The 13,901-nt window shown below is 19.4% G+C and overlaps 1 protein-coding gene across 1 annotated transcript in view; it reads left to right on the forward strand.

The window, feature by feature from the left end:
* Positions 1–1,775: 1,775 nt before the first annotated feature.
* The window catches only part of PF3D7_1326600 (conserved Plasmodium protein, unknown function), a gene marked incomplete at both ends in the record, with an annotated part of 14,666 nt that continues 2,540 nt past the window's right edge, over positions 1,776–13,901 (forward strand). Inside the window, one exon of the mRNA XM_002808990.1 lies at positions 1,776–13,901. This exon is cut by the window's right edge and continues 1,876 nt beyond it. Coding sequence (XP_002809036.1) covers positions 1,776–13,901 — 12,126 coding nt within the window.

Raw genomic sequence — 13,901 nt, forward strand, 5'->3', positions numbered from 1 at the left:
ATTATGTACACATATATGAGGATATTTTAAAATATAAAAAAAAAATAGCATAAATGAGAAAACAAGGAAATTAATATGTATTTTTAATAACCTATAAAATTATTATTATCATCCATTTTACTTAATTTTATCTTATCTTATATTATTTATTTTTTTACTCAAGATATGTATGTTAAACGTATTGATAATATATATATATATTATGATCATGTCTTTTTATATTATATATGTTTTAATCATTCTCAATGCATATTAATTATTATACATACACATAACATTAAAATACATATCAATACGACATTAGTTCATTTTTTTTTTTTTTTTTCTTTTTTTTTTTTTTTAATTTAAATTTTGTCTATAATTACGAGATGTTACATAATGGAAAAATAAAAATGATTTAATTTTTCAGAAAATAAAAATATATATTATTATATATATTAAAATTTTAATTAAATATAATATGCTCATAATAGTAATATTGCATAAACAAAATTTTTTTCTTAAACCATTAAATAAAAAGTATCTCAAATGTATATAATATTTACATATGTAAATATACACATATATGCTCATTACTTTTTTTTTTTTTTTTTTTGTAATAAAATAAAAATAAAATATATATATATATATATATATATATTTATTTTATTTTTAAATAGTATAATACATTTTATATAAATGTTAGGAAAGTATTTATATTTCCCATTCAATAAAATATATATACTTATCATTATAAATAAAATATATTGAAGAAATATAATAAACACGATATTATATTATAAATTATATATTATATATATATATGTAGTTGAAAATATAAATATTATGTGAACAGGTAAAAGCATTCTATTTTTAGAAAATGTCTGCCATCATTAATCAAAAGTAATGTTCTTTTAAAATTTACTCTTCCAACTATATATATATATATATATATATATATATATATATATTATTATTATAAAAATTTTAATGTGGCATATCTCACAAATGAAGTTAAAATTCTTTTTGTTAAAATATACATAAACAAATATAATTTTTGTAGGTACTTTATCTTTTCTTTTTATATTAATTTAGACTGTATAATCAATATAATATTATAATTATATATAAATGGGCATCAATAAATAAAAATAAAAAAAATTATATTATTGTTGTATAAATATTTATTCATACTATATTTATACCCATTAGACAATACAAACCATTATGTAAATTTCTTAAGAATATAAATTAAACTTTTTTTCAAGGATTTATTTATAATCCATTTTTTATATTTAAAATTTTTTTATTTTCTCTATAGATTTTAATATTAAATAAAAAATACTATACATATATATAAATATATATATATATATATATATATATATATAGATCTCTTAAAATAAATAAAAAGGAAAAAAATATCTAGAGAAAAAATATATATTTATATATATATATATATATATATATACAAAAGGAATAATGAATAAAAATAAAATGTGCATATATATTATACACATATATATTATATAAAAAAAATAAAATCATTTTTTTTTCTGGTTTCTTAAATAAAACATATAATTTCATATGTAATAAATATTTTACCTAAATATTATAATTTCATAATGTAATATATATGTAATTAATTCTAATAAGTGATATATTTTATATATCATTAAAAAGGAAAAAAAAAAAAAAAAAAAAAAAAAAAAATTAAATAAATGTCCCTTATTTAATTTTATTTATTTATTTATTTTATTTTATTTTTTTTTTTTTGAAGTTTATTCTATTAACATATGAATAATATCAATTATGATGAAGAACTCAGAACAACACACTTTTATCAAAATATACCAAAGTCCCAAAGAAATGAACCTGCAATATTTTTAAATAAAGAAAAAAATAATGAACATTTAAAAAGTAATAATGGTTTTGATGAGACCTATACTTTTTCTATTCATAACTATGATAATGTAATAAAAATGAACGAGAAAAAAGAATTAAATAAGGTACTCCTAAATTATGAATTAGGGACACAGAGGATGGAATGTTTTGTTGGAATAGATAATGAAAATGTTCTTTATATAAAGGAAGAATATATAAATCATATTAATAGTAAAAATATCCTTGTAATAATAAACCTATTTGTTTGTAATTTATTTTATCATTTAAAGAATATAGGTAAAAATATCCACAATCTTTATTTATCCTTTGATAAAATCGTTTCTCCTTTTCATTTCAGTTTTAATAATAACTTTTGTGAAAAATGCATTTCAGATGACAATCAAAATTTTACCTGTACTGAACATAAAAATTATGACTTTTCTGAACTGAGTGAAAAAAATTCTGAACAGGCAAGGAGAAAAAAAAAAAAAGATTATAAAGAACAAATATCTTCACATAATTATAATAAAACAAATAGTGAACACACATTTATGCACACGTGTAAAAAAAAAGAGAAGAATGAATATCTTCCTAATGTGTTAATTTTATGGTGTAAACGGGTAAAGTATGCAATAAATATTTATAATAATAATAATAATATTAAAATTAAGAAAAAAAAAAAAATTTTGGAACAAAATGGACAAACGGATAATAACTCAAATAATTTATTTTGTGATGAAAAAAGCAGATATAGTATAAATGAATGCATTAATACCTTAACAGATGCAATATTTAATAAGAAAAATTTGGATATATTTAATAATATTCATTTTCTTTTTCCTAAGGAAAAATCTTCTTTTACAAATAAAATAAAACACATTGAATCAAAAAGAAAAATTGAAAAAATTCCAAAAGAAAAATCCCCTGTTGATAAAAATACTTCTACACACATAAATGGATATAATAATAAAGATTTCTTATTATTCGTAGATAAAGATACACTTAATTATAATTTAGATAAAGATGATAATGTTATAGAGGAAATAACTGACTTATATATAATTAATTATATAAAATGTAAAATTGAAGATTATTTTAAAAATGTAGAAGTAAAAAAGTTTTGGAATATAATAAATGTGCAGTATTTAACAAACTTTGATTATAAATACCCATATAATAAAAGGGGGAATGAAAAAACATTTTATAATTCTAATAAAAATTTTTATGAATCTATTTATGATTATATTCAAATTATAAGGAAAACAACTGTTAAGAAAGATATAAAAATAAATGAAATATCTAAAAATTGTGATGAAAACAATATTAATAAAAAAGAAGAAAAACATGTAACAATTCCTACAACCCCCCTTACTTTAGAAAAGGGTAGAATTTTAGATAAAGAATTTATTTTAAAAGACATGTTCAATAATCCTATTAAAAATTATCATATAAATGAAGTTCAAATTTATTTAAGTAATTATGATAATATATTTTTAAAAACAATTATGCGTTTTTATCTTTTATTAAATTTTTCTATAGAACTGTTAACAATCCTTTATGAAGATATTGATTTATATTCTATTCATATATTTTATTTGTATGAGAAATTAAATGAATATATATATAATGAACACCAACTTTGTAGTAAAAAAGGAAATTTTAATATCCATCAAATATATCAAAGTGAAGATAAGAGTGGTGATTTTTTTGAGCATAATGGAAATAACTTAAGTCATTTTTTTAAAAATAATATTTATGAAATGACTAGAATGAAAAATAATAATGATGATACATTTCATTTTATAAATTCTAATTTAGATGATGATTTAAATTATCGTAATAAAAATAATAATAAAACGAATAATGTTAATATGAGTAATAATAATAATAATAATGATATTATTAATAATGTGTATAATTTTTTATTTCATAAAAATACCAATCATAACATTTTTCTATTCAAGGAAAAGAAGTTAGATTGGTTTGTTTTCTTTTTATTAAAGATATTGATGAGAAAATTATGGTTTGATAAACATGACGACCATGATAATTATTATAGTGAAAATAATAATCATCATCATCATCATCATAATGAATATAATTATAAAATGAGCACAAGAGGGAAAGAATATCAGAAGCTACTCAATTCCTTAAATGCAGAAAAATATAAAGAAATACAAAAAGAAATAAAAGCATTAATTAAGTATACTTTAGAAAAAAGGAAAATACATTTTGAGCCTATTATTAATTATTTACTAAATATATATAATAAATATAATAAAAAAAGGAAAGCATTAAATAATAATAAAATTGTAAATTCAAAATATGCATCTATTCTAAAAAAAAATTTTCTTTTATATTCATTAGATTTTTACACATTAAAATATTTTTCACGTCGTGATTTATATGTAAACATGAATGGATTTTATAAACCAAGACGTAAAAAATACGAATTGAAAATTCCAAGGTATAATAATAAAATGAAAGAGAAAATGAACAGATATAAAAAGTATGTAAGGACATTTCATTCTTTAATAATAAAAATACAAGAAGTAACAAATGAATCCAGAAAAACATATAATGATAATAATTTGAATAGTAGTTCTAGAGATATATTTTTCAAAATAAACAAATTTATATTATTAAGAAAAAGTAGAATGATATATTTAAGACAATTAAAAAAAAGGGTCTATTCTTATTATTCGTTAATACCTATATATGGTAACATACAACAGACGGAAAAGAGACGTAACAAAAAAATACTTGAAGATAATAGGAAAAGGAAGAAAACTAAAAAGAATAAAAAGAAGAACTTAACAAAAAAAAAAAAAAAAATAATAAAAAAAAAAAATAAAAAAAAAATAAAAAATAATAATAATAATAATAATTGTAGTAGTAATAATAGTTACAAAATGAAGAAAGATTTTTTTTTTCGTGAGGGTGTGCACAAGAATTTTTTTATAAAAATATTAAATATTATAAAAATAAAAGAGAAAGTTTCCGAAATTGTTAAAAACAAAAATACAATTTATAAAAAGTTAGTTAAAAAAATTAATGAGCGAAATTATATTTGTATAGAGAAAATGAATAAGAAGAAAATAAAAACTTATGAGTATTATTATAATATTTTTATAAATTTATTAAAAACTGTGAAGCATCAAGATCAAATTATTATGAATATTTTATTTAGTATGTTGAAAAATATTAATGATCATTTGAATCTTTTTTATAAAAATATATGTCTTTGTATTCCATGTAAAACGTCAGAACAAATAAATGTACAAAATGTGATGAAACATAAAATTGAAATATTAAAAGGTGATACTAGTTTATTTCATCATTCTAATAATGGAAATATAAGGCATATAAATGAAAATGAGCAAGAGGAAAACTATTCACATTTAAAAAAAGGGGATGTCGGTATTATGGATATAAGTAATATGGACATGAACGATATATGTGTATATAATAATAATGAATTTAATAGTAACACAATAGATAACCATATTTATAGTAATGATGTTCAAGGTAATAGCCAACATGATAATAATCTCCCTGGAAGTAATTCTGTAGAATATAACCCTTATAATGATAAGATACATGTAGATAATAAATATAGAGACAATAAATATAGAGACAATAAATATAGAGACAATAAACATAAAGATAATAAACATGATAGTAATAAATATGATAGTAATCCTCCTAGTAGTCAAGCACTCAGTACTGATCCCCCAAGTAGTAATCCTCCGGGTAGTAACGCATATAGTATTGATCCACAAAATAATAACCCTTATAGTAATAATTTATATAGTAGTAATTTATATAGTAGTAATTTATATAGTAGTAATTTATATAGTAGTAATTTTTATAGTAGTAATTTATATAGTAGTAATTTACATAGTAGTAATTTACATAGTAGTAATTTAGATAGTAGTAATTTACATAGTAGTAACGCACCTAAAAGTAACATTCTACATAGTGATAAATTTAATTATACACTTAATATATTTAATGATGAACACATACCAAATAACAGTGTTTGTACAAAGGATACATCAAATATATGTTGTAATAATTTAAGTTCTAATACGTCTTGTAGTAACAATGATTTTAACACGAATGTAAGCTCTATTATGGATGAGAAATCGATGAGATTAGATAATAGTAATTCTATATTATTTGATATGAATAATAAAAATGAGACATGTAATAAAATAAAAAAGAGTTCGGAATATAATAGTATATTTGAAAAATTAAATAAAAATGAATATAATAAAAAGGATAAATGTATAAATTGTGATTCTTTACTAAATGAGGATATAATAAGAAAACGAAAAATGATGTTAGATAACTTTTTCAATATAGATAAATATTATAAAAAGAAGAATGAAAGAACTAATTATTTAATATATGATATAAATATTTTAAAAGATTATTTATATATATATTTAAAAAAATATTTTGATGACATTATACTTTTATTTGAATATTTTTTTTCTATGTCATCTAATTTTTTTTATAACGATTTTGTTAATAAGACTTATAAAGATACTAGAATTATTGAATCAAGGGAATGTAGTAATACATATATTAATATATGTAGAACGGAGGAAATATTAGAAAATATTTTTTCCTTATCAAGTTATGATAATTTTCATATATATAATAACAACGATTGTGATAATAACAGTGATAATAATAATGATAATGTATTATTTAGAACAAGGGATTATAATAATTATGTGTTTATAAAAAGAATGAAATATTTTATAAATAATGATATAATACAATTTATTAATAAAGGTATGAATTTGATAAATAATTATGTGAATTTAAAAATATATAATGTAGAAAAATCTTTCCGTATCTTATTTCGATTACTAAAGGTTAATAATTGTAAAGACCCTGTGTTTCTTTTTAATATCTTATGGAGTTTAATTTTAAAATATAGTAAGTATTGTAGGAAAAAATTAATTAAAAAAAGAACCATAAATAAATTATCTAATAATGTAAATAAAAACGAAATAGAAAAGGATTTTATATTTGAAAAAAAAAGAAAAATGTTTTTAGAAAAATTCGGCTTAAATTATTTAACAACAAGTGAAGGTATTATTTTATATTTGAAATATATTGCACGTGTGTGTAGTGATAGAAACAAAGATAATGATATGGATAAGGATAATAAGGATAATGATAAGGATAATGATAAAGATAATGATAAATATAATGATAATGATAAGGAGTGTAGTAAATATGGGATGTTTAATATCCATAAGAACAACTCTTATTTGTATAAGAATCGCTTTTACAATTTATTAAGCCGTAAAAATGAAAAGACCAATGATACATATGATACGCACGTTCTAATGAGAAGAAAAAATAAAAAAGGAGAAGAGGTTGACGAATATAAAGAAGAGGATAATAATGAAAATAACAACAACGACGACAATAATAATAATAATAATAATAATAATAATAATAATAATAACAATATTGATCATTATAATAGTGATGGGCTTTTAAAAGACATGCTAAATAAACTAATGCAAAAATTAAAAGGGAAATGTATTTTACAAGATAAAAATAAAATAAAAAGAGTTCGGAAAGGAGAAAAAGAAGGAAATGATAATTTAATACTTGAGCAATTATCTAATGTATATGAAATTATTCATTCTAATAATTTAAAGAAATATGATAATATAAAATTATTTCTTAATATAGATAAGAAAAAGAAAACCAACCGTAAAAGAAAATTTATATGTGAAGAAGAAAATGAAGAAGAGGATGAAAATTTATATATAAAAAATATTGATAATGAAAGTATAAATATAAGGAAAATAAAAAAAATAGTTATTCAATTTATTGATGATAATAAATATGTATTTCCATATATATTCAATACTTTTGATAGTAATGTAGTAAGTAAAGACATGTTTAAATATGAATATATGAATTTAAATACAAATTTTATGTTTTTTCATTATTTAAGTCAAAATGAATATTCTTTTAGAAACTCCATTTTGAATTATGTGTATGGGTATCCTTTATTTTGTATAAAAAAAAAAAATTCAAACAATGAAAATATAACAACATATAATAAATATGACGATAATAAAGATGACCATAATAAAGATGACCATAATAAAGATGACCATAATAAAGATGACGATAATAAAGATGACGATAATAATTATGATGCTAATAAAGATGATGATAATAAAGATGATGATAATAATTATGATGATAATAATTATGATGATAATAATTATGATGATAATAATTATGATGATAATAATTATGATGACCATATTTATGATGACCATATTTATGATGACCATATTTATGATGACCATATTTATGATAGCATAAAAAGAGGTAAATATTGTGATAGTGAAAAAAACAAACATGAAAGAAATAATGATTATAATAAAAAAGAAGCTTCTGATTTTATGAATAAGCATAATTTTTCTTATAACCCTCTTGATAGTTTTCTTCTTAATAATTCTGAGGGTGTTAAATCAAAAATGAGCGATTTTTCAAATGCTAAAGTTAATATGGGTAATAAAAAAAGTAAAAAAGGAAAGGACATTGTTCATAATAATGCTGCAATGTATAGGAATAAGATTTCTAATAATATGAGAATTAATAGGGATCATACTATTAATAGTAGCTATGATGACTACATTAATAATAACAAGAACTATAATAATAAATATGATTGTTATAAATATAATTCTGGTTTTAGTAACTATCGTGATGATGCCTCCAAAGAAATGTGGCATAATATAAACCCGAACGATAAAGAATGGAAAAGGAAAATTAAGAAAGAACATAATAAAAAGAAAAGAAAATTTTTAATAAAAATTTTAAAAAATACAAACATTTATAATAAGATACCTTTAAAATATATTCATTTATGTGTTATTGCTGATATATTTAAATATTTAAATTTAGATCATATTGTTAAAAATATAATGCAGAAATTATATGAAGAGAAATTAAAAGATATTCAAGAGAAATATGATGATAATAATAAACATTATATAGGTAATATTTTACTATGCTTTTTATTATATTTTCATTCATTTTTAGATTTATTATGTGGATTAAGAGATGGGCATTTTATTAACATGTCACAAGATGATCATATTTTTAACATATTTAATAATTTCAGTGATTTGATATTTAATAATAAAAAGAATTATTCTGTTTTCTCGAAAAAAAAAAAAAACAAAAAGAAAGATGAATATAAAAGTGGAGAACGGAAATGTGTGGAACAAAAAATATATATGGATGAAAGTAATATTTCTGAACGTATGAATAGAAAGAAAAACAAATGTTATGTGTATTTGAAAAATAGATATAGTAAACGAGGAAATTATTTATGGTTATTAGAAAAGAAAGAAAAAAATGATTTATCATCGTATGTTGATAATATATGGGTACGTTTTATAAGGAGACGAAACGAAGAGAAGATTGAAAAAGATGACAGAGTAAATATATCATACAATTTGGTAATATTTTTAAATAACTATTTAGATTATAATTTTTCTTTTTTAAATAATTGTAGGTTAGATATAGATGAAAGTAAATGTAAGAATTATTTATATTTATTTTCTAATGAGTATAATAAAAAATTGTTTACACATGATGAGGAATGTTGTATAGAAGAGGAGAATACATGTTTATATAAATATTTAAATATAAGTATTCATAATGTTCATGGAAACGAATCATATGAGAGATCTGTTTTATATATATTACAATTGAATGATTGTTTATTTAAGAAGGGTATTTTAAAGGATACTGAAGATAATATATTTTTTAATTACGAACTCGTAGAAAAAAGAGATATATATGATATGCAAATAGGAAGATGTGGAAACAATATAAATATACATGATATATATAAAAAAGACAATTATTTTTTTAAAATTAAAGAATGTAATTGTTGTGATGATGTTATATGTGATAAAGCAGAATTGATTAAACTTTTATTTGATATTATGATAAGATATTTAAATGATATGTTAGATAAAAAAAAAAGATGTTTACTTGATGCTGTAATAAATTTTAAGAATTGTAAAAATGGATTAGAAGATATAAAATTTACATATATGTTAATTTATTTATTAAATTATAAAAAGAAACAAGATAAAAAATGTGCTTTGATAATATATAAAAATTTATATTATTTATTAATTGAAAAATTATATTATGAACAAAACGATAATATTAATAGTGAACAAATGATAAATTATATTTTTAATTTAATTAAAATAGCTAGAATAATAAAAATAAAAAATAAACATATGAAAAAATTATTCCAAATGTTACAAAATTATATAGAAAAATTCAATGATTTTCATTTTTATCTTTTTAATAAAATATTTCTTTTTATATATGAAGATACAAAAACAGAAAATAAAATATTTTTAAAAACATATTTAAATAAATATTTTAATGATAGGAAAATTATTTCACATATATTTAATCATGTATGGAACTATTCCAAAGGTTCCAAATTCTTGTTATCTCAAAAACAAAATCAAAATGAAGGAACAGAAAATAAAAAGGATTTTAATAAAATTGATGATGGTATATCACCCTTTGTTTACTCAGAAGATGTATGTGAAAATATGCATATGACTAAAAGTAATAATATCAATAATATCAATAATATCAATAATAATAATAATAATAGTGAATATTCACAGAGCATTTGTTATTTCGAAAAAGAAAAAAGAAAAGAAAGGAAAAATCTTATTAATCATAATAATATATCTCATATGGAACTTATAAAAAATGAAGAAGAAAAATTACAACATATCAACCTAATGAAATATTCTAATGATATGAATGAAGAAATTATTAAGAAAATATCCTTGAAATATAAAAACTTGTATTCTAGTGATAGTAATAGTAACTGCTCTTCTCATGGACGTGTCTTTTTTAAGACTACATATGTAAAGCATAAAAATTATAGAATGTATGAAAAAGAGAAGAGACAGATATTTATAAAAAAGTTAAAAGAAAGAAGTATGTTATATTATAAGAAACATAAAAAAATTAACAGTGAAAAGAAAAAAAAAAAACACATTGTTGAAGATTATAGTTCAGATGAATTTTCTTATTTTGTTAATGAATCTTTTATACATTTTGAAACTAATCTAAAAAAAAAGAATTATAACCAGAAGATTATGCAATTAAACATAATAGGTTCGTATAAAGACTATAATAATATAGATATATTAAATAATGTAAATGTTAATATTAATAGTAGTAGTAGTAGTTTTGGTAGTAGTAGTCTTAGTAGTAGTAGTTTTAGTAGTAGTAGTAGTAGTAAGAGCTATAAAAGCAGCCGTAACATTAGTGATGTGAACAACGATTTAGATAAGAAGAGAGGTGATAAAAAGGTTACTAATAATTATGAAAGAAATGATGATAGATGTAATATGGATGTAAATAGGAAAAAAAAAAGAAAGAATAATATATGTTTCTGTATTAATAATTTAAATGGTAATAATTCCGAGAATTTTCTATCTCTTTTAAGTAATGCTGATATAAGAAATGTTCAAAAGAACGATGAGAAAATGTTGTATGTACAAAATGAAGAATATTTATATAGACATAATAATAAGTATTATAATAATGATATATATAAAAATAGAATGGGTAATAAAAAAGATGAATATAAAATATATTCTAGGTTATTAAAAATGCCACATGATAATTCATGTTGCCTTATAAAATATAAAGCACATTATGAATTTGATGATAATAGAAAAAATAAAGTGAAAAAGGAAAGAGAAAAGGAGCGAAAACAAAGGGAAACACAAATTATGTGTTTACCATTATATATTAGTATAGTGGGTGGATTGGATATATTTTTATATAATTATTATAATTATATTTGTAATATGTATATAAATCCTTATTTTTATATAAACACATATTACTTTGAAAAATACATTCTGAAGAAATATTACAAAAGAGAAAATAACTTAAAGTATGATAACAATAATAATAATAATAATAATAATAATAATACTTATGGTAATAGTAATTATATTAGGAATTATCCTCATAAGGAACATACAACAAAAAATTATGATAACCTTTTAATCTATGATTATTTTTATTACAACTATATATTTAACAATAAATTTACTACGTATGATAGTTTTAAATGTGTTCGTAATAAAAGAATAAGAAGTGAATGTTATATAAAATTTTTTAAATATGGAAATGAAGGTGATAAGCAAATTTTACATAAGAAAAGTAATAATAATGAAAAGGGAGAAATAGGACAAATAGAAGAAGGAGCATATAATGGTATAAAATATATAAATAATATTTCTGATACAAATGTAAAAGGAATAGTAGAAGACAAAAAAAATATAAGAAATAAAGATAAGGATGATAATAAAAAGGATTTGGATACTAGTGTTTCTTCTTTTGTATTATCTTTTTCATATGAAGAAAAGGACGATAAATATGAAGATAAATATGAAGATAAATATGAAGATAAATATGAAGACAAATATGAAGACAAATATGAAGATAAATATGAAGATAAATATGAAGATAAATATGAAGATAAATATAAAGATAAATATAAAGATAAATATGAAGATAAATATGAAGACAAATATAATGATAAATATAATGATAAGGAAAGAAAAAAAAGAAATGACTCACGTAATCTAAATATATACACAAAATATTACAATAATTCAAAAGCACAAGATAAAATAAAAAGGAAGAATTATAAATCGATATGCTCATCTGACCAAAATAATAATGAAAAGAAGAACTCACCTTATTATTTCTTTTATATGGATGATGATTTAAGTACAGATGATGAAGATTATAGATTAAAAAAAAAAGAAATAGATGAGATATTTATATTAAAAAGGGATTTATTTGTAATTGATTACTTGCAGAATTATTTTAATTTTTCCGTAATAAGAAAGATGAAAAATATGATAGAAGATATGTTTTATAATTATAATTTGAATGTTATATATGTGAACAGGAATGTTCAGATAAGTGAGTTAGATCATGATATAGGACAAACGTGTGAGAAGAAAAATGGCATGTACATAAACGTATACAATAATAATAATAATAATGAGAATAATAATGAGAATAATAATAGTAAGATGTATACTATTAAGAATAAGAACGAAGAAATGATTAATGTATCCAAATCTAATGAGTTATCCAACAAACAAGAAATTTTAAAAAAGCCATATACAAATTTAGAGGAAAAGGATAAAGAAAAAATGAAAAAAAATGAGACATATTTTATTGAAATAATAAAGAACAAGAAAAAACATAATATAAATAATAATGAAGAGATAAACATAAATAATTCTCATAATATATTTCATAACAGTTCAATAAAAGAAGAAATAATAAATAAGAAAAAGATTCAATTATCCATGACAGTAATAAATTTAGAATATTGGAAACCTGAAAAATTAAAAGAAGAAGATGGGAATATTATAAAAAAAATGATTCCTAATTTTATAGAAACATATTTTGATACTATTAATAATATATATCAAATAGAACATACAGATAAATATTTAATTTTTTTATATGAATTGTGTTATATAGATTTATGTATTAATAATTATATATTTACCATGAAATTGTCAGATGGGTTATTCTTTTTATTTATGAGTAATTTAGAAAATGAGATCATAGATTTATATAAAAAGAATTTATTTTCTAATAATATTAAAAATATGAATCATATATATAATTATGAATATACTTTTATATCATCTAATTATAAACATAAAGAAAAGTATAGGGATCAAACTATGCATATAATTATGAATGAGAATATTATATTTTACGATTTTCATTTGATAAAAAATTCAAACGATTTGGACAAAGGCACCAAGAAAATCGGTTCTAAAAAAGGAAACGTCGTTAGTAGTAAAAAGGAGACGATCAAAATGAAAAGGTGTAATATAAATGATACCATACGTGATGGTAATAATAACATATGTGATGATAAC

The sequence above is a fragment of the Plasmodium falciparum genome (assembly GCF_000002765.6).
Source record: "Plasmodium falciparum 3D7 genome assembly, chromosome: 13".
NCBI lineage: Eukaryota > Apicomplexa > Aconoidasida > Haemosporida > Plasmodiidae > Plasmodium > Plasmodium falciparum.